Consider the following 22,404-nt stretch of genomic DNA (forward strand, 5'->3'; position numbering starts at 1 on the left):
TATCAGATATTTACATTAAAATTCATAACAGCAGCAAAATTACATTTATGATGTAGCAATGAAGTAATTTTATGGTTGGAGGTCACCACAATATGAAGGACTGTATTAAAAGTTAATAGCATTATGAAAATTGAGAAACACTGGAATAGAGAATAAATTCATATTTTATTATTATTTTAGCACTATTAAAAATGGGTAAATAAGTATTTTAAAGATGCTAATAAAATATATTTTAGTATTATAATATAAATATAATTAAAAAGTAAACAAGCTTATGGTCACAAGTTAAGAAGGAATTCATAGAGGTTCCTCAATGCAAAGCAAAAGAAATTTCTCCTACATTTAACAAAAGATTAAAATATTACGAGCATTTAATAGTTAAATGAACTAAGTCTTGGAAAAGGTGAGTGGAAGGAAACATCAGGAGTGAAAAACATCTGTAAAAGTATGGAGTGATTTCTTCCTGGGGTCCACCTGGATGTTTGCTGAACTTTTGCTTCCTTATAAAGGAGAGAAGCCTCTGGTATGGAAGGAGAAAACCACACAGAAGTACTACAATTCCTCCTGCTTGGACTCTCTGATGATCCACAAGTGCAGTTCCTCCTCTTTGGGATGTTCTTATTCATGTATCTGGTCACAGTGCTTGGGAACCTGCTCATCATCCTGGCTGCCAGCTCTGATTCTCACCTCCACACCCCCATGTACTTCTTCCTCTGTAACCTGTCTTTTGTGGACATCTGTTTTACCTCTACCACTGTCCCAAAGATGCTGGTGAACATTCAGGCACAGAGCAAAGACATCTCCTACTTACAGTGTCTCATTCAGGCATATTTCTTTATGGTTTTTGCTGGAATGGATAACCTCCTTATAAGTATAATGGCATTTGACCGCTTTGTGGCCATTTGTCACCCCCTAAATTACACAATCATTATGAACTCTAAATTCTGCAGCCTCCTAGTTCTGATTTCATGGATTATAGATTTTATAGTCCCCCTGGTTCATGTTCTACTAATAAAGCGATTAACCTTCTCCAGAGTCACTGAAATACCTCATTTCTTCTGTGAGATAACTCAGATCCTTAAGGTAGCCAGCTCTGATACTTTCATCAATAACATCACTGTGTATGTGGCTACTGCCTTGATAGGTGTGTTTCCAGCCTCTGGCATCTTCTTCTCTTACTTTCAAATTATCTCCTCTTTGTTGAAAATGTCCTCCATTGCAAGCAAATTTAAAGCCTTTTCCACCTGTGGATCTCACCTCTGTGTGGTCTGCTTGTTCTATGGAACAACCCTTGGTGTTTACCTCAGTTCTGCTGTGACCCACTCTTCCCATGGTAGCACTGTAGCCTCAGTGATGTACACTGTGGTCACCCCCATGCTCAACCCCTTCATCTACAGTCTGAGAAACAAGGATGTGAAGAGGGCTCTGAGAAGACTTGTCAAAGCAGGCTCTCCTTGATGGATCAATGCCCAAACAACTAAGTGGATATTGCAACTACTTAGATAAATGCTATGGATTTCAATACAATGCTCATCAATGAGATGTTGCCTGCATGATTTTCTGTTAAAAGAGCATGATTTAAAAAATTTAAAAAAGAGCATGATTAGTTTGTTTGTGTACATTTATGTATATTCCCCTTAAGTCACTGCTATAGACATTTCTCCTGAAATGGTAAATCATAAATATTTGCATTTTGGACACTTTTGTTCAGTTTCCTTGTTTCTGAGATTCAAATATACTTAAAACAATTACACATTCCTTCTCTTTTGTCCAAAACCTCCTATATACTCCTTCTTATTCTCTTCCAATTTTAAAGACTCTTCCACATTAGTTGTTGTTACATACACATATGTACACATATGTATTCCTAAATATATAAATAAAGTCTTCTTGTTTGTATAATGGTACTTGCATATGTATATACAAATTTAAAAGGGCTGACAATTTGGCATTGGGTCAGTTGGTGAGTTACTCCCTGGGAAAGACTATTCCTCATTATCTCAGCATTATTGAGTTGCCTGAAGTCCTTTGTGTAGGATTGAGGCCTTCTTTGCCTACCCCTACCATTCTTAGTGTATTTATTGGTACAGTATTTGTTCCATTCATGTTTAGGCAGTCATATTGGTGAGACTTTATGGGTGTGGATTTTGACATTCCTAGGAGACTCAATCTCACAACAAACTTCCTATTCCTCTGATGCTTAAAATCTTCCACTCCATCTCCTTCACTGATTCCTTAGGAACCTTAGGTTCAAGAGATTTGTTGTTGACATGTCTACTGGGAATGGGCTCCATAACTCTACATGTTGATTGATTGTGGTTTTGTGTAATGGTTTACATCTTTTACAACAACTGCCTTGATGAGGAGTGGGGCCTATGCTTAACTGTGCATAAGTGGCAAATATTTAAAATGTAGTTAGGGGTTGTACTGGATTAGTCAAGTGGTAGTTGTAGGTTCTCCCCAACTTATAACTTCACCATCACTGGGTAGTTGTTTTCTAGTACCAGGAATGATTCTCATCTAGTTCAACCAATCTTAAATCAAATTAGAGAGCTGATGTTATGCATGCCATCTCTGAAACTTTAGGGTTATCATGCAATGCTATTTATTGTTGTGAATCATGGGAGTTATAGCTTGGTAGGACTGTTGTTTGAGTCTCTCTTGTTTTGGAATCTTGCATGGAATATCATTGTACCATTTAGGCAGTGTACAGGGAAAAGGTTTTCATGTCAGTTCCAGTTCAGTGGCCTCTGATGCCTGTGTCTTAATGTGTGATCTCTTCACCAATAGGGACTCACCTTCTACCTCTGGGGGTAGCAACTAAGGTCAATAGTAATAGCCTATGATGTTTTGGGAGTATATTGAACAACTCTGACCAACAACTGAAAAGACAGATTATCATGCCTGTATAAGAAAATGTGGTAGGTGCTCTTTGGCTCTTAAAGGGAGCATTGGTATCTTGGATGAGAAAATTTTGTTTAACCTATATATGTATATTTATGCAGAGACTTATTGTGATGTAAGTATTTTAGTTAGAAGGTAAATACTATGACCCCTTATGACTTTTCATATATCCTTACAGTTACTTTATGATCCTCCCTCCTCCTTCTGTAATTATCTCCCTCTTCCCCTCACAAAGAGAGCCCTTTTGATCACATAGAGCCTGCAATTCCACTTTCCATTACTAACCCATACTCATACCCTTTTAATTTTAGGATTCTGGACATACTCTAGGTTATGTATTCACATCTGATAATTAGGATATAGAGACTCAGATGAGAGAAAACACATGACAACAGTCGTTAAGGACCTGGGTTACCTCACCCAATATGATCTTTAATGGTCCATCCATTTAACTACATATTTCATGATTTTGTTTTTTGTTACATCTGAATAGTTTTCCATAATGAATATGTACCACATTTCATTAAGCATTCACCAGTCAAAAAGTATCTGGCTTTGTGGCATTCCCTAGCTATTGTGAATAGAAAAACAATAAACTTGCCTGAGCAAGTATTGGTATACAGGATGTCAAGTCTGTTAGGCATATACAAAGGAGTGGTATAGCTTGGTCATTTGATACATTTATTTTTAGCCCTTGAGCATTTTCCACATTGATTTCCAGAGTTACTGAGCCAGCTAATACTTACAGAATCCTTTATGAAGGTTTCTTTTTCTCCTACCACCTTTGTGCATTTGTTGTCTAATATTTTTTGTAATTGTTCTTGATTGTCTTTGTCATTCTGAATGTAGCAAAATTACCTCTCAGGGTGTTTACATTCCAATTCCCTAATTGCTAAGGATGATGACTATTTCTTGAGCTATATCATATGCATTTGTGTAATCTTTTGAGAAATCTCTGTTCAGATCCCAAACCGATTTTTTTAATTGGTTATTTTGATTTTTTTAAGGTTGTATTTTTAATTCTTCATGTATTCTGGATATAAATCCTCTCTCAGATTTATAGCTAGCAAATATTCTCTCCCATTCTATGGACTTCCTCTTCACTCAACTGACTTCATAGATGTACAGAAGCTCTTTAATTTAATGAGTCCTATTTGTTAATAGTTGACTTAAGGCTTGGGCAAATGGAGTTCTATTCAGAAGTCTTTTCCCATACCTTTGTCTTGTAGATTATTGTCTATGTTTTCTTCTAGAAGTCTCAGCATTTCACATTTAGATCTTCCATCCATTCAGAGTTCCTTCTTGTGTGAGGTGATATATGCAAGTTTAATATCATCCTTCTGCTCATGGTCATCCAATGAAAAAGAGAATTCTACAGCTGAAACAGTCCCATAACAAATGAGGAAACTAATATAGTAATAAATCACTTCTCAATTAAAAGAAATTCAAAGCAAGATGAATTCACAGTAGAATTCTATCAGATGTTCAAAGAAGATCTACACCCATTCTAAAAAATTCAAAAATCAGACACAGAAGGAACATCCCCAAACTCCTTCTAAGATACCACATACACTCTAATATCAAAACCAGGTAAAGGCACAAAACAAAACAAAAAGAATATACAGACAAATATCCCCAATTAAAAATTCAAAAATCCTCAAAAAAAAACCACTGGGGGCTGAAAGGTGGCACAGAGTTTAAGGCCTGTGGCTGCTCTTCTGGATTTCTTGCATGGGTTCAATTCTCAGTGCTCACAAATGTCTATAACTCAAGTTGCAGGGGTCCAACACAAATTCCTGGCCTCTGTGTGCACCAGGTGTGAACATTTTGTACAGATGTGCATTCTGCCAAAACAGCCTTACATGTAAAAAATAAAATAATAAAAACAAAAATTTGTAAAATACTTGCAATCAAAATACAGATGTACATTAAAGATTGCCCATTATGATGAATTTGGCTTTATACCTGAAATGCAGGCATAATTCAACATAAGAGTATCAATAAATGAAATAAATGGGCTTAAGTACATTATCATCACAATAAATGCAGAAATGGCCTTTGAAAAAAATCTCATATTCACTCATGATTAGTTCAAGAGAACAAAGAACCAGAATTAACATACCTGAACATACTAGAAGTTATATATGAGAAACCCACTGCCAACATCATCCTTATGGAGAAAACTTGAAGTAATCCCACTTAAGTCAGGAACTAGACAAGACTGTACAGTATCTGCGCTTCTTTTCAATATTATGGTAGAAGCACTAGTTGAAGAAACCTAGAAAGAGAAGGAAATTTTTAATGATTGGATTAAATGGTGGTTGATTGCTCAGCCAACCATTCAATTTTAGTTGGAAAACAATTGAATATTATCTTAAACTTCTCGTTTGTTTTAAACTGTTTCAGCTGTTGCATTCCTGCTACAAACATGACATGTGTACCATATCCACTAAGGTTCAGGCATCAATTATTAAGAAATAACAAGAAAAAGTTTATAAGGGATAGAAAACAGGGGAAGAGCTTTGAAATGCTATCTTAAGACCAACAGAGATGGCACTAGATCTACACAATACTGGACTTGTGAACAAAATCACAGATCAAAGTGGTGCTCATAGGCCCTTCACCTCCATGATAAACTACTGACTACTGATGGATTCTGGTAGAGGGACAGTCACTAATTTCAGTTGTAAATACCAAAGACTAACTGAATGAGACTCTAATGAATATTTCCAAGTAGTGGCAGCATAGCTGATCCAAAGTAGTGAGCACATGGCTTAAGTCAGTGGATTATAGAGCAAAGGGCATAAATGTCAAAAGAGGTCTGTAGGAAGGAGAAGGGAATAAGGATGTGATATGAAAACAGACAGAGGGAAGAGTAGGAGAAGGGGATAGGGCTGAAGGAGGGTACAACACAGAGTGAATCAAAACTAAGGACGATGAAGAAACCACATCAGAATTTGCTACTTCATAAACTACTTGAAAAAGCAATTTTTAAAGCATTTCAGGAGAAGCACCCAATAACAATGTATAATGCAGATTCTGGAAGCCATGGATTATTAGATGAAAACATCAATGATAGTTGTGTGACGTGTTCATAGGAGTTCCTGGACAGGAAGACTATAGAGGCCAACAAACTCTATTGGATAAGTCCATTATCCTTGGTTTCCCACAAGAATTAGACAGTCAGACATTATTGCTAAATATACCCCAAAACATGGCTGCAGAACATGGACAAAATACACTGGAACTAATCTGGAAGCTTCTTCCTTGTTAGCTAGCATTCATAATGTAAAAGTTAATATGCAAGCAACTGAGTGAGGAAAGTCAGCAAAGGTCTTTCTACTGTTGAACCTTGCATTCTACAACAATAATTTTCCAGGCAATATGTGCCTACTGGTTAAATAGTGGGATGAGTGTTAATGCAAATCACCAACTGATTAACGATTGAATCTGAGTCCTACTCCTCAAAAAAAGAATTCAGGACTAGAACTATGCACCTGGCCATAAGCCCATGGTTATGGGAGTTGAGGTACTAAGGGTGAGCCTATTACATCGGTTTTTTAGTGTAACTATTTTTCCTAATATAACTGCAAACCAGATGTGGTGGTACTCTATAAGTATTCTTTTTGTGCAAAATATCTTTTGTCTTTACTTAGTCTTTTGTGCTTCCATATTTTTTTTTAATTTTTTTCAATTTCTGCAGTAAAAGGAACTAAAACCTATATGAATTTCACTGAATTTGTAGACTGCTTTTGGTATACTGACCAATTTCTCAATATTAATCCTATGAATTCATGAGACTCACAGAATTTTCCAACTTCTACTTTCTTTTTCACTTTTAATTTTTCATTGTATATGTCTTTCGCTTCCTCTGTTTGGTTTGTTCTGAGGAATATATTTTAAAAAGATATATATATAAGTAAGAAGATAGATAGATAGATAGATAGATAGATAGATAGATAGATGATAGGTAGATAGTTAAATGTTAGATGATATTAGACAGAGAGATGATAGATGATTGATGATAGATGATGATGATTGATAGATAGATGATAGATAGATAGATAGATCAATAAATGATACATAAATAGATGATACATAGATAATGGAGAGGTAATAGAAAAATAGCTAGATGATAGAAAAATATATAGATAAATAGATGACAGAGAGATGATAGATAAATTAATAAATGATAGGTAGAAATGGATATTGTATATGTGGTGTGTGTGTGTGTGTGTGTGTGTGTGTGTGTGTGTGTGTGTGTGTGTGTTTGTAAGAGAGAGTGAATTTAAAGGCACCACATGAATACGTGAATTCAGGTACCAACACAGACCAGGAAGTGTGCAACTGCTCTTTGAAATGGTTGTGAGTCACCTGATGTGTGTGCTGGCAACTGAAATCAGATCCCTGGAAGAGAACGCAGTACTCTTAATATTTAAACCATCTCACCTGTCCTATTCCCAGATATTTTTATTCATGTATTTTAATGATTTATTTTTATCTCTGACATGTTGAATATGTCATTTATTTTTTTCTTTTGATTTGTTCAAAGATATTTTTCAGACTTTGGTGAATGGATTTTTCCCTGTATTTCATTCTTGATACACCTCATTATTGAAGGAAATATACTGATTTTTTAGTGTAAATTTTGTTTCTTGAAGCTCTGCTCAATGTTTTTCAACTGGAGGAGTTTATGAGAAGAGACTTCAGAGACTTTTATGAATAGTCATATCATCAAAAAATAAGTTAGCAATAAAATTACTACTAATGACATTCTGCTATATTCATAGGTCAATGCCTTACTCAACCATCTTCAGAGAAGCTTTTTCCTGAAGCATATGGGAACAAAATCAGAGACCCACAGACAGACAATATGCAGAGAGTGAGAAAACTTGGAATACTCAGCTCTAAGTGAGATATTTCCATCAAATCCATCCCCTCAGGGATCAGTGAACCCTGTGTAAGAAGACACAAAAACAGTGTAAGAGCCAGAGAGGATAGAGAACTCCAAGGTAACAAAGCAGTATAAATAGGATCAACTGAAATATGAACTCACAGAGACTGGGACAGCATGCACAGAACCTGCACCACTTTATCCTTGTACTGGCTGGTTTTGTGTGTCAACTTGACACAAGCTAAAGTCATCAGAGCGAAAGGAGCCTCAGTTGAGGAATTACCTTTATGAGATCCAGCTGCAAGGCATTTTCTTGATTAATGATCAATGGGGAAGGGACAAGTCCCTGGTGGGTGGTACCATCCCTGGGCTGGTGGTCCTGGATTCTATAAGAAAGCAGGCTGAGCAAGCCAGGAGAAGCAGTTCTCCTCCATGGCCTCTGTATCAGCTCGTGTCTCCACATTCCAGTCCTGTTTGAGTTCATGTTCTGACTTCCTCCAGTGATGGACTATGATCTGGAAGTGTAAGCCAAATAAACCCTTTCCTCCTGAACTTGCTTTTTGGTCATGATGTTTCATCAAAGCAATAGAAAGCCTAACTAAGACAATCCTAGGGCTAAAAGAAGAATTGGCACATGCCCCCCCCACGCCCCCACGCCGTCCCTAACCTAGAAACTATCTTCAAATAATAACTACTTGTAAATGAAATTTTAGTTTTCTCCAAGGGAGTCTCAATTTGGAAACAAACTACTCTTAATGGTAGGCTGCATGCCAAGCAATAGATGGCCGATGAATAAATGAACTCAATGGTACCTTTGGAGGTTCCTTGCCTCATAATGCTGTGTCACAACTTTTCCTTGTTTTTACATTATCTTATTTTTCTTTTCTTTTTTCTCTCTTTTAACACTCCTGACTCTTTGTGTATATACCATTGCTTCCAGTTTAGAGTTTTTAAATGGGATTCCTGAGCATGTAAATGCTTCAATATCCATTTCTTGTGTCTTTTCTTGGAGTCCTTCCCTTATGTTCATTTTTGTTGTTCTTCAATTCCGATTTGTTCATTTTTGTTTATCTTTCAGGATTTTGTTTTATTATTATTACTTAGAAATCTATTTGCTTTCTAATGGGAGAAAGAAATGGGGTTGATCTAGACAGAAGGGTATGTAGGGAGTAACTGGGAGGAGTAAAGAATGGGGAAATTATTCTGGGGAAGACCTGCCCAACTTGGCCCCAGTTCCTGGCAATAGGGCAGGACCCCACCCCCACCCCCACCAGGAAGAATCCCCTTCTCCAAGACCCCCAGCAGACCCTGCAATCTCCCCGCCCTGCCCCCACACCCATCCACCAGAGACCCCAGCCACTTCCTGAGACTTAGAGAAGAGCCCCCAGCTCCCATCCCACCCTGAAGCTCCCATCTGGACCAGAGAGCCTCCATCTGGACCAAAGAGAGGCTTCCTGAATCTGTCAGCTCCGTCTGGACCAACAGCGCTGATAAGACCAAGAATAAATCCACAAGGAGATGGGCAGACATCAAGGCAGAAGTACATACAACAAAATAAAGAGCAATACAGCATCACCAGAATCTAGCCCTCCTCCAACAGCTAGACATGAACATCACAAAATGGAAGAAGCAGAAGAAAGCAACCTTATGAATAACATCATGAAGATGCTAGAGGCTTATAAAGAAGAAATCAAAAATGAAATGGAGGAACAGACAAACAAAAAAATGAGAACACTATAAAAAACTAGAGGAAAGGACAAATAAAGCAGAAGAAAACAATAAAGTCCTGAAAGAAAATCATGAAAAAGCAATGAAACAGATGAGGGAAACAGTCCAAGACTTGAAAAGGGAAATAGAAAAAAAGAAGAAGACACAAACAGAGGGAATGGTGGAAACAGAAATTCTGAGTAAACAACAGGAACTTCAGATGCAAGTATAACCAATAGAATGCAAGAGATGGAAGAGAGGATCTCTGGCATTGAAGATACGGTTGAAGAAATAGATTCATCAGTCAAAGAAACCACTAAAGCCAAGAAAATCATGACACAAAATGTCCAAGAAATTTGGGACACCATGAAAAGACCAAACCTACAAATAATAGGGATAGAGGAAGCAGAAGAATACCAACTCAAAGGCACAGAAAATATATTCAACAAGATCATAGAAGAAAACTTTCCCAACTTAAAGAAGTAAATGCCTATGAAGGTACAAGAAGCCTATAGAACACCAAACAGACTAGACCCAAAAAAAAAATCCCCTCACCACATAATAATTAAACAACTAAACGTACAGAATAAAGAAAGAATATTAAGAGCAGCTAAGGAAAAAGGCCAAGTGACTTATAAAGGCAAACCCATCAGAATAACACCCGATTTCTCAATGGAGACTTTGAAAGCCAGAAGGACCTGGACAGATGTAATGAAGACACTAAGAGACCATGGATGCCAGCCTAGACTAATATACCCAGCAAAACTTTCAATCATCATAGATGGAGTGAACAAGACATTCCAAGACAAAGCCAGATTTAAACAATACTTATCCACAAACCCAGCCCTACAGAAAGCACTAGATGGAAAATTCCAACCTAAGGAAGTCAGATACACCCTTGAAAACACAGGCAATAGATAACACCACAGCAGTAAACCCCAAAAAAGAGAAGTACACACACACTACCACCAAAAAATAACAGGAATGAACAATCACTGGTCATTAATATCCCTTAATATCAGTGGACTTAATTCACCTATAAAAAGGCACAGGCTAACAGAATGGATATGAAAGCACGACCCATCTTTCTGCTGCATACAAAAAACACACTTCAAATTCAAAGATAGACACTACCTAAGAATAAAAGGCTGTGAAAAGACTTTCCAATCAAATGGTCTTAAGAAGCAAGCGGGTGTAGCAACTCTAATATCCAACAAAATAGACTTCAAACTAAAATCAATCAAAAGAGATCAAGAAGGGCATCACATACTCATCAAAAAAAAGATCCACCAAGATGAAGTTTCAATTCTGAACATTTATGCCCCAAGCACAAGGGCACCCACATATGTAAAAGAAATATTACTAAAGCTTAAATCACATATAAAACCCCACACATTAATAGTGGAAGACTTCAACACCCCGATTTCACCACTGGACAGATCTCCCAAATCGAAACTTAACAGAGAAATAAAGTTATAACTGATGTTATGACTCAAATGGACTTAATCAATATCTACGGAGCATTCAATCCTAACAAAAAAGAATATACCTTCTTCTCAGCATCCCATGGAACCTTCTCTAAAATCGACCACATACTTGACCACAAAGCAAATCTCAACAAATACAAAACAATTGGAATAACCTCCTGCATTCTATCAGACCACCATGGTTTAAAGTTAGATTTCAACAACAACAAAAACTACAGAAAACCTACAATCTCATGGAAACTGAATAATGCTCAACTGAATCACCAATGGGTTAAGGAAGAAATAAAGAAATTAAAGACTTCCTAGAGATCAATGAAAATGAAGGCACCATATACCCAAACTTATGGGACACTTTGAAAAGAGTGCTAAGAGAAAAAGTCATAGCATTAAATGCCCACATGAAAAAGTTGGAGAAATCTCACACTAGTGACTTAACAGCACACCTGAAAGCTCTAGAGCAAGAAGAAGCAAAGTCACCCAGGAGAAATAGACACCAGGAAATAATCAAATTGAGAGCTGAAATCAATAAAATAGAAACCAAGAGAACAATACAAAGAATCAATGAAATAAAGAGTTGGTTCTTTGAGAAAATCAACAAGATAGACAAGCCCTTATCCAGACTAACCAAAAGGCAGAGAGAGAGCATCCAAATTAACAAAATCAGAAATGAAAGGGGGACATAAAAACACATAATGAGGAAATCCAGAAAATCATCAGGTCATACTTCAAAAACCTGTACTCCACAAAACTGGAAAATCTAAAAGAAATGGACAATTTTCTGGATAGGTACCACATACCTAAGTTAAATCAAGACCAGATAAACTATTTAAATAGTCCAATAACCCCTAAGGAAATAGAATCAGTCATTAAAAGTCTCCCCCAAAAAAAAAGCCCAGGACCAGATGGTTTCAGCACAGAATTCTACCAGATCTTCAAAGAAGAGCTAATACCAATACTCTTTAAATTGTTCCACACAATAGAAGCAGAAGGAACATTACCAAACTCCTTCTATGAGGCTACAATTACCCTGATTCCTAAACCAAACAAAGGTCAACAAAGAAAGAGAACTACAAACCAATCTCCCTCGTGAACATTGATGCAAAAATACTCAATAAAATACTGGCAAACAGACTCCAAGAACACATCAAAACAATTATCCACCATGATCAAGTAGGCTTCATCCCAGGGATGCAAGGGTGGTTCAACATATGAAAGTCCTTCCATGTAATACACCATATAAACAAACTCAAAGAAAAAAACCACATGATCATCTCACTAGATGCAGAAAAGGCATTTGACAAAATCCAACACCCCTTCATGATAAAGATCTTAGAGAGATCAAGAATACAGGGAACATACCTGAACATAATAAAGGCAATTTACAGCAAGCCAACAGCCAACATCAAATTAAATGGAGAGAAACTCAAAGCGATTCCACTAAAATCAGGAACAAGGCAAGGCTGTATGCTCTCACCATATTTATTCAATATAGTACTTGAAGTTCTAGCCAGAGCAATAAGACAACATAAGGAGATTAAGGGGATACAAATTGGAAAGGAAGAAGTCAAGCTTTCCCTATTTGCAGATGACATGATAGTATACATGATGGACCCCAAAAATTCAACCAATGAACTGATACAACTTATAAACACCTTCAGCAACATAGCAGGATACAAGATCAACTCAAAAAAAATCATTAGCTCTCCTAGATACAATTGACAAACAGACTGAGAAGAAAATCAGAGATACATCACTCTTTACAATAGCCACAAATGATGTAAAATACCCGGTGTAATTCTAACTAAACAAGTGAAGGACCTATATGACATGAACTCTAAGTCCCTGAAAAAAGAATTTGAAGAAGACATCAGAAAATGGAAAGATCTCCCATGCTCATGGATAGGCTGGATTAACATAGTAAAAATGGCAATCTTACCAAAAGCAATCTACAGATTCAATGCAATCCCCATCAAAATACCAACACAATTCTTCACAGACCTGGAAAGAATAATACTCAACTTCATATGGAAAAATAAAAAAACCCAGGATAGCCAAAAGAATCTTGTACAATAAAACAACCTCTGGAGGCATCACAATCCCTGACTTCAAGCTCTACTATAGAGTCACAGTAATAAAAACAGCTTGGTACTGGCATAAAAACTGACATGTGGACCAATGGAATCAAATTGAAGACCCTGACATTAATCCGCACACCTATGTGTGGTGGTATTTTACTTGTACTGAAATGTGATTTTAATTGTATGTTAATAAATAAAGTTGTCTGGGGGTCAGAGCTATTAGAGCCATAGCAAGTGCATGGCGGCGGTGGCGCACACCTTTAAGGACCTGGAGGGTGGTACATTCAGGCAGTGACGAGGCAGTCACATGTTTGGGTTTACAACCAATGAGAAGGCAGAACAGCTAGACTATATAAAGACACACACAGGAAGTAGGTCCCTTTTTTCGGAGAGCTCTCTTGGCTGAAGAGGATCCCTGAATCAGGAAGGGTGAGGCTCTTAGCTCTGACCTCTTGGCTTTCTTCTCTGAATCGGTTCTGTGTTTCTTATTTAATAAGACCGTTGGTTACATCTACACCTATGAACATATCATTTTTGACAAAGAAGCCAAAATTGTACAATGGAAAAAAGAAAGCATCTTCAACAAATGGTGCTGGCATAACTGGATGTCAACGTGTAGAAGGCTGCAAATAGATCCATACATGTCACCATGCACAAAACTTAAGTCCAAATGGATCAAAGACCTCAACATAAATCCAGTTACTCTGAACCTGATAGAAGAGAAAGTGGGAAGTAGTCTTGAATGCATGGGCACAGGAGATCACTTCATAAATAGAACACCAGTAGCACAGACACTGAGAGAAACAATCAATCAATGGGACCTCTTGAAACTGAGAAGCTTTTGTAGAGCAAAGGACACAGTCAACAAGACAAAGAGACAGCCTACAGAATAGGAAAAGATCTTCACCGACCCCACATCTGACAGAGGGCTGATATCCAGAATATATAAAGAACTCAAGAAATTAGACATCAAAATGCCCAACAGTCCAATTAAGAAATAGACTATAGAACTAAAGAGAGAATTCTCAACAGAGGAAGCTCAAATGACTGAAAGACATTTAAGGAATTGCTCAACATCCCTAATCATCAGGGAAATGCAAATCAAAACAACCCTGAGATACCACCTTACACCTGTCAGAATGGCTAAGATCAAAAACACTGAAGACAGCTTATGCTGGAGAGGATGTGGAACAAGGGGAACTCTCCTCCATTGCTGGTGGGAATGCAAGCTTGTACAGTCACTTTGGAAATTAATATGGTGCTTTCTTAGAAAATTGAGAATCAATCTCCCCAAGACCCAGCTATACCACTCTTGGGCATATATCCAAGGAATGCTCAATCATACCACAAGGGCACTTGCTCAGCTGTGTTCATATCAGCATTGTTTGTAATAGCCAGAACCTGGAAACAACCTAGATGCCCTTCAACTGAAGAATGGATAAATAAAATGTGGTACATATACACAATGGAATACTACTCAGCAGAGAAAAACAATGACATCATGAGGTTTGCAGGAAAATGGATGGATTTAGAAAAAAAATCATCCTGAGTGAGGTAACCCAGAATCAGAAAGACAAACATGGTATGTAGGAGGATACTAGATGTAAAACAAAGATGACTAGACTGCTACTCACAACTCCAGGGAAGCTACCTAGAAAACAGGACCCTAAGAAAGCCACAGGGATTGCCAAATGACAGAGAAATGGATGAGATCTACATGTGCAAACTGGACATGAGTGGGGGTAATGAAGGGCAAGGGCCAAGGGAAAGAGAGTTTAGGGGAGCGGGAGACCCCAGCTGGATCAAGAACAGAGAGGGAGAACAAGGAATAACAGACCATGATGAATGAAGACCACATGAGAATAGGAAGAAGCAAAGTGCTAGAGAGGTCCCCAGAAATCCACAAAGATACCTCCACAATAAGTTACTGGCAATGAACTCTCAAGCACACCCAAGTGATGTACTTCCTACAGCAAGGTTACCATTTCCCAACACAGGATTTCCAACAGAGGATCAAATGTTTAAATACCTGAGCCTATGTGAGACATTTGTCATTTAAATCACTTCACTGCTTCTTTACCAGTGGTTATCAAGTATCTGTTTAAACTATTTGCTTCATTTTGGTTTAACTTTGGTATATCATACATCCATTTCTTATAGATTTTCCAGTTTTATGGAATATAAATTTTAAAGTATGTCATCATTCTCTGATTTTCTTCAGTGTCTGTTGTAATGGCTCCCTTTTCATCTCTAATTTTATTAACTTATGGGTTTTATTTTATTTGGTTAATTTGGCTGTTTGGTCAATTTTGTTGACCATTTCAAAGAACCAACTTTTCATTTCATTGATTCATTTGTGTGTGTGTGTTTATATTTCATTAATTTCAGACCTGATTTTAATTATCACTTCATGTCTACTATCTTGGGATTTTTGTTGTTGTTGTTGTTGTTGTTGTTGTTGTTGTTGTTGTTTTCTTCCCAGGGCTTCCAAATGCATCACTAAGTTATTAATTTGAGCTCTGTCAGTTTTATATATATGCATTTGGTGTTGTAAACTTCCTTCTTAGGATATCCTTCATCGTGTAATATGTATTTCATGTGTGTTTTTCATTTTCATTCAGTTCTAGGAATGTTTACATTTCCTCCTTGACTTCTTCCTTGATCTACCTAATTATCATTCAGTAGTGTGTTGTTTACTCTGTTGCATAGTTCATTTAGTTTCTGTTTCAATATCCAGCTCTATTCCATTATAGAAGTTATTTTGGTTTTCCTATATATGATGAGATTTGCTTTGTGTCTTAATGTTTACAAATTTTGCAGAAAGTCCCATGATATGCTGAGGTTAATATGGACTTTTTTAAAATTTTGGACAAATGTTCAGCAGATATCTGTTAGGTATGTTTGATTTATGATGTCATATAACTCTAGTACATCCTTTCTCTGATATGTTTTTGTCAGGATGACTGATCTACTGGTGGCATCTGGATATTAAAGTCTCCCACAATTACTGTTTTTAGGTTAACTGAAGCAATTTTGTGCCAGTATACATACTGATATGGAAAGTTTTTATCTAGTATAAATAATAATGTCTCTTATGAATTTGGACACACCTATGCATATATGTTTAGAATTGGTATGTGTATGTTTAGAATTAGAATATTTTCTCAGTGGATTATTTCTTTAATGAGTATGAAGTCATATTCATTGTCTCTTATTAGATTTGCTTTCAAATCTATTTCATCAGATATTAGAACAGATGTGCCCGCTTCTAACTTAGTTTCATTTGCTTGGAATAATTTTTCCATCATTTTACACTAAAGCAGTGTCCATCATTAGTGGAGTTTTCTTGGAGGGAGCAAGAACACATCCATTTAAGAAGGCAAACACTCACACGTATATAATTAAAATAAAAATGTTACCAGTTTCTACCCCAGGCCCATGAGAAGACAGCAGCAACAGCTCTGGACCACTCCATGTGGCTGGGGTGAGCAGGACTCAACCATGCACCACCCCAGGGTTTCTAGCCTCCGGAGCCAGGCAGTCGGGAAACACTATGGTGAGCAAGGACAGGATGGGGAGGTGGAAGAGAGAGAGAAGCAGAGCAGTTCATGGGCTAGGTGGAGGGGCAGATCTGCACCTCGCCTGGGCAAGACAATGGAGCTGGCCCTGGTGGTGTGAGTGTGAGTGAGCTGGACTAGAGGACGTAAGAGCATGAGAACTAGCCTCACTCCTTGGTGCAGGATGCATTGGGTGGCCTGGCTGAAGCAGTGCTGGAGAGCTCAACTGAGTGGTGACAATGAGGGAAAGCTGGCAGGCTGACCAACCCAGCTACCACCCAGGCCCAGAACCAGGACTATGAGTTGACCCACCTCAATATTCACCTCATCTGTGAACTGTTAGAGCATGTAAAAGGAATGAACCTACAGATTCAAAACTGCAGGATCTCCATGACATCGGACAACAGGACACCCAAGCGGTGCCCCAGTGAAAGCCCATTATTGATAACGTAGCAGAAGCCAGAATCCTCGAACCAGACCAATGACTCATGGCAAAGAGCACTTGCAAGTGAGGATGAAAGGACTAAAGGGTGAAATGTGCGACTAAACAGGTCACACCACAGCTTCTACCACTGACAACGATGACATTCTTCTTCCTTGTTGTTGTTGTTGTTCTGTTTTGTCTGTTTTATTTGTTTTTTATTTTTCCTTTAAATTTTGTTTTGTTTTGGGGGAGGTTGCAATGGTGGGTGGTGGAAGTGGGGTGTGATACAGGGAGATGGATGCAATTCAGATGTTGTAAAATCTTCAAAGAATTAATAAGAATTAAAATCTGCAAAATGTCAATAGAAATTTGATAAAAAGAAAAAAATATTTACCAACATAAAATCTGCTCTAGCCATTTATCAGAGACACCTCTCTATGCAGTGAATAGTTGTGAATACATAGACTCACAGTTGCTTCTGGTGCTAAGGATAGTTAGGGACTCAGTTCTAAACAAGACATTGACCCTACCCATTCTAAGGCTCAGATAACATTGTATAATAGGTGACAGGAAATTTATAAGATCTGGGCAATAGAGTAAATTTCAAAGGTCATCACTTACACCCAACATGACCATTGTAATCGCAAACTCACAACAGTGGTGGCTACCACACTGTCTTTATGAACACTCAGTCATGGATGAGGAGTGGCTCATGGGGTCCTACTCTTCACTGCATAAAATTGGATCAGACAAGTTTAATTAATAAATAACAAATTAATATGAAAAAATAAGTGAGAAAAAATACAGACTTGTTTTCCTCCATAACATTATGGAAAATAAATTCTCCATTAAATCTCCAAAGATTCTTCAAGGAAGGTATTAAACAGAGGTAACCATGGGAATTTACTCATTAAAATTAATATTCCTCTAGGGACATCCTTGTAAGCTTTAGGACAAAATTAAATACTTTCCACTTACAAGAAATAAACCAAACTTTCTGAGTCCCCAACAGCCAGCCAACAGGCGAGAGACCTGCTGCCATGCTGCATCAATACCCCTGACACCTACTGGACTCTGTAACCTCTATGATCTACTCTGCCACCCAAAGCCACCGAACCCATCATCCTCCCCTTGGCCAACCATCCACTGTATCATCAGCACCTCTTATAGGTGCAAGAACCATCTATACCAGTTGGAAGGACAGGTGAGTGACTGGTCCCCCAACTAAACTGCCCCAATCTCTAGACCCCAATCCCTAGGGCACATCCCATGCCCCTCACCCCTCTCAACCCCAGCCAGGCAGAGGGGCCCTGCCCCCAGGTAGATCTCCACTGCTCTGGAGCAGTCCCCAGCAGCTAGCTAACAGGTAAGAGACCTGCAGCAGGCTGTACTGACACCCACTGGGCTCTGTAACTTCTATGACCCACTCTGCCACCCAAAACCACTGACCAAATCATCTTCCCCTTGCCAAACTATTAACAGCAACATCAGCAGCCCTCATACAAGCACCATCTAATCCAGCTGGAAGAGCAGCAGCCTCTGTAGGCTCAAGTACCACCCACATCAACTGGAATAATGGAAGCCCCTATAGGCACCAGCACCACCTACACTAGTTGGAAGAACAGTCTCCTTTGGCACAGATACAATCCACACCAGTAGGAATAACAGACTCCGCAGGCAAAAGTAAAGCCCACACAAGCCAGAAGAACTGGATATGCTGCATTTAGGCACCCAAACCCCCACAAACCTCAGCTGAGACAACCTACTGGACCCGAGGAAAAGACAACCATCAGAACCCTTGGCCACTCATGCCAGAAGAAAATAAAGGAAACAGACAATAAAGGAACAAGAAACCCATTCATCAAAGACACCAAAATAATCAATACCTGTACTTATAACTATCCCAAACCTAGATGGGGAAATGGCAGTTTAAGAATACATGCAACAACATAAAGGGCAATATGATAGCACCAGAACCCAGTGGTCCTACAACAGCAAGACCTGAACATCCCAATGCAGAAGAAGAAGAAAATGATCTTAAAAATAACTTTATGAAGATGATAGAGGCCCTTAAAGAGGAAATGAAAAAAATCTCTTAAAGAAATCAAGAAAAAGACAAACAAAAAAATGAAAAAAAAATCAATAAATCCCTTAAAGAAAGTCAAGAAAAAAAAACAATCAAACAGGTGAAGGAAACAGTTCAGCCTTGAAAACTGAAATAGAGACAATAAAGAAAACACAAACTGAGGGAATTCTGGAAATGAAAAATCTGGATAAGTGAACAGGCACTACAGATGTAAGCATCACCAAGAGAAAACAAGACATGGAAGAGAGAATTGCAGGCATTGAAGATACAATTGAGGAAATAGATTCATCAGTCAAAGAAAATGTTAAATCCAAAAAGACCCTAAAACAAAACATCCAGAAAAATCTGGGACACCATGAAAAGACCAAACCTACGAATAATAACTACAGAAGAAGGAGGAGAATTCCAGATCGAAGGCACAGAAAATATATTCAACAAAATCATAGAAGAAAACTTTCCCAACCTAAAGAAGGACATGCCTATGAAGGTATAAGAAGCTTACAGAACACCAAATAGACTGGATCCAAAAAAAGTTCCCTCACCATATAATAATCAAAACACTAAACATATGGAATAAAGAAAGAATATTAAGAGCTGCAAAGGAAAAGTCCAAGTAACATACAAAGGCGGATCTATTAGAATTATACTAGACTTCTCAATAAAGAATCTAAAAGTCAGAAGGTACTGGACAGATGTTTTGTAGAAAATAAGAGACCACAGATGCCAGCCTAAATTACTATACTCAGCAAAACTCCAGCCCAAGGAAGTTAGCTGCATGCATGAAAACACAGGCAATAGACAATCTCACACTAGCAAATCCCAAAGAAGGAAAATACTACCACTACCACCACCAAAACCAAAAAACAACAGGAATTAACAAGCACTGGTCATTAATATCTCTTAATGGTAATGGACTCAATTCACCATAAAAAGACACAGGCTAACAAAATAGATACAAAAACTGGATCCATTCTTCTACTGCATACAAGAAACACACCTCAATTTCAAAGACAAGCATTACTCAGAGTAAAAGTTTGGGGAAAGATTTTCCAATGAAATGAAACTAATAAGCAAGCTGATGTAGTTGCCCTAATAGCTAACAAAATAAACTTAAAACTGAAATCAATCAAAAGAGATGAAGAAGGACATTTCATATTTATCACAGGAAAGAATCCATGAAGATAAAGTCTCAAATCTGAATATTTATACCCCAAATACAAGGGCACCCAAATTTGTAAAAGAGACATTAGTAAAGTTTAAATCACACATCAAACTCCACACATTAATAGCAGGAGACTTCAACACCCAACTCTCAACAATGGACAGGTCTGCCAGACAGAAACTTAACAGAAAAATAAGGGAACTAACAGATGTTTTTATTCAAATTGATTTGAGGTATCTACAGAACATTTTACCCCAACACAAAAGATTATACCTCCTTCTCCACACCTCATGGAATCTTCTCTAAAATTGACCACATACTTGCTCACAAAGTAAATCTCAACAGATATGAAAAATCAGAATAATCCCATGTGTTTCATTGGATCACCATGGGAAAAGTTAGAGTTCAACAATACAACTACAGAAAGCCTAAAACTCATGGAAACTGAACAAGTCTCAACTGACTCTCCAGTGGGTCAAGGAAGAAATAAAGAAATGGAAGTCTTCCTCAAACTCAACGAAAATGAATGCACAACATACCCAAACTTGTCAGACACAATGAAAGCATAACTAAGAGGAAAATTTACAGCACTAAGTGCCTACAAAAAGAATTTGGAGAAATCTCACACTGGCAACTTAACAGTGTGCTTTAAAGCTCTAAAACAAAAAGAAGCAAACTCACCCAGGAGGAGTAGATGGCAGGAAATAATCAAATTCAGGCCTAAATCAATAAAATAGAAACAAAGAGAAAAGTACAAAGAATCAATGAAACAAAGAGTTGGTTCTTTGAGAAAATCAACAAGATAGACAAACCCTTATCCAAACTAACCAAAAGGCAGAGAGAGAATATCAAAATTAACAAAATCAGAAATGAAAAAGGGGATATAACAACAGACACTGACGAAATCCAGAGAACCATTATGTCATACTTAAAAAACCTGTACTCCACAAAATTCAAAAATCTAAAAGAAATGGACAATTTTCTTAATAAGGTAACACATAGCAAAATTAAATCAAGACCAAATAAACTATTTGAATAGACCCATTACCCCTAAGGAAATAGAAGCAGTCATTAAAAGTCTCCCAACCAAAAAAATCCCAGAGCCAGATGGTTTCAGTGCAGAATTCCATGAGAATTTCAAAGAAGAGCTAATATCAATACTCCTCAAATTGTTCCACAGAATAGAAACAGAAGGAACATTGCCAAATTCTTTTCATGAGGCTACAGTTACCCTGATACTCAAACTACACAGAGATGCAACAAAGAGGGAAAATTATAGATAAATCTCCCTCATAAACATTGATGCAAAAATACTTAATAAAATACTGGCAAACTGAATCTAAGAACACATCAAAAAATCATCCACCATGATCAAGTAGGCTTCATCCCAGAGATGTCTGGATGGCTCAACATAAAAAAATCTGTCAATGTAATCTATTATATAAACAAATTGAAAGAAAAAAATCTACATGATCATTTCATTAGATGCTGAAAAAGCCTTTGACAAAATCTAACACCCCTTCATGATAAAGGTTCTAGAGAGCTCAGGGATACAAGGAACATACCTAAACACACTAAAACATATAAACATATACAGCAAGCAAATTAAGTGGAGAGAAACTCTAAGTGATTCCACTAAAATCAGAAACAAGACAGGGTTGTCTACTCTCTCAATATCCATTAAATGTAGTAATCAAAGTTCTATCTAGAGCAATAAGACAACAAAAAGAGATCAAGGGGATACAAATTGAAAAGGAAGAAGTCAAACTTTCACTATTTGCAGATGATATGGTAATATACGTAAGTGACCCCAAATAGTCTACCAGGGAACTCCTACAGCTGATAAACACCTTCAGCAGTGAGGCAGGATTCAACATTAACTCAAAAAAAGTAGCCTTCCTATATACAAATGATAAATGATCTTAGACTAAATCAGAGGAACAACATCCTTTACAATAACCACAAATAACATAGAATATTTTGGGGTAACTCACACCAAACAATTGAAAGACCTGTATGACAAGAACTTTAAGTCTTTAAAGAAAGAAATTGAAGGAGAGATCAGAAAATGGAAAGATCTCCCATGCTCATGGATAAGTAGGATT

At 37.5% G+C, this 22,404-nt stretch overlaps 1 protein-coding gene across 1 annotated transcript; it reads left to right on the top strand.

Annotated features, from left to right (window-relative positions):
* The first annotated feature begins 507 nt into the window (after positions 1 to 507).
* On the top strand, positions 508 to 1,458 carry LOC128103153 (olfactory receptor 7D4-like). Its single transcript, XM_052727259.1, has one exon. It carries the CDS (start codon positions 526 to 528, stop codon positions 1,456 to 1,458), a length of 933 nt encoding a protein of 310 aa, XP_052583219.1. The 5' UTR covers positions 508 to 525.
* Positions 1,459 to 22,404: the final 20,946 nt, after the last annotated feature.

Source organism: Peromyscus californicus, unplaced genomic scaffold, assembly GCF_007827085.1.
Source record: "Peromyscus californicus insignis strain IS unplaced genomic scaffold, ASM782708v3 Scaffold_11__1_contigs__length_118956290, whole genome shotgun sequence".
Lineage (NCBI taxonomy): Eukaryota > Metazoa > Chordata > Mammalia > Rodentia > Cricetidae > Peromyscus > Peromyscus californicus.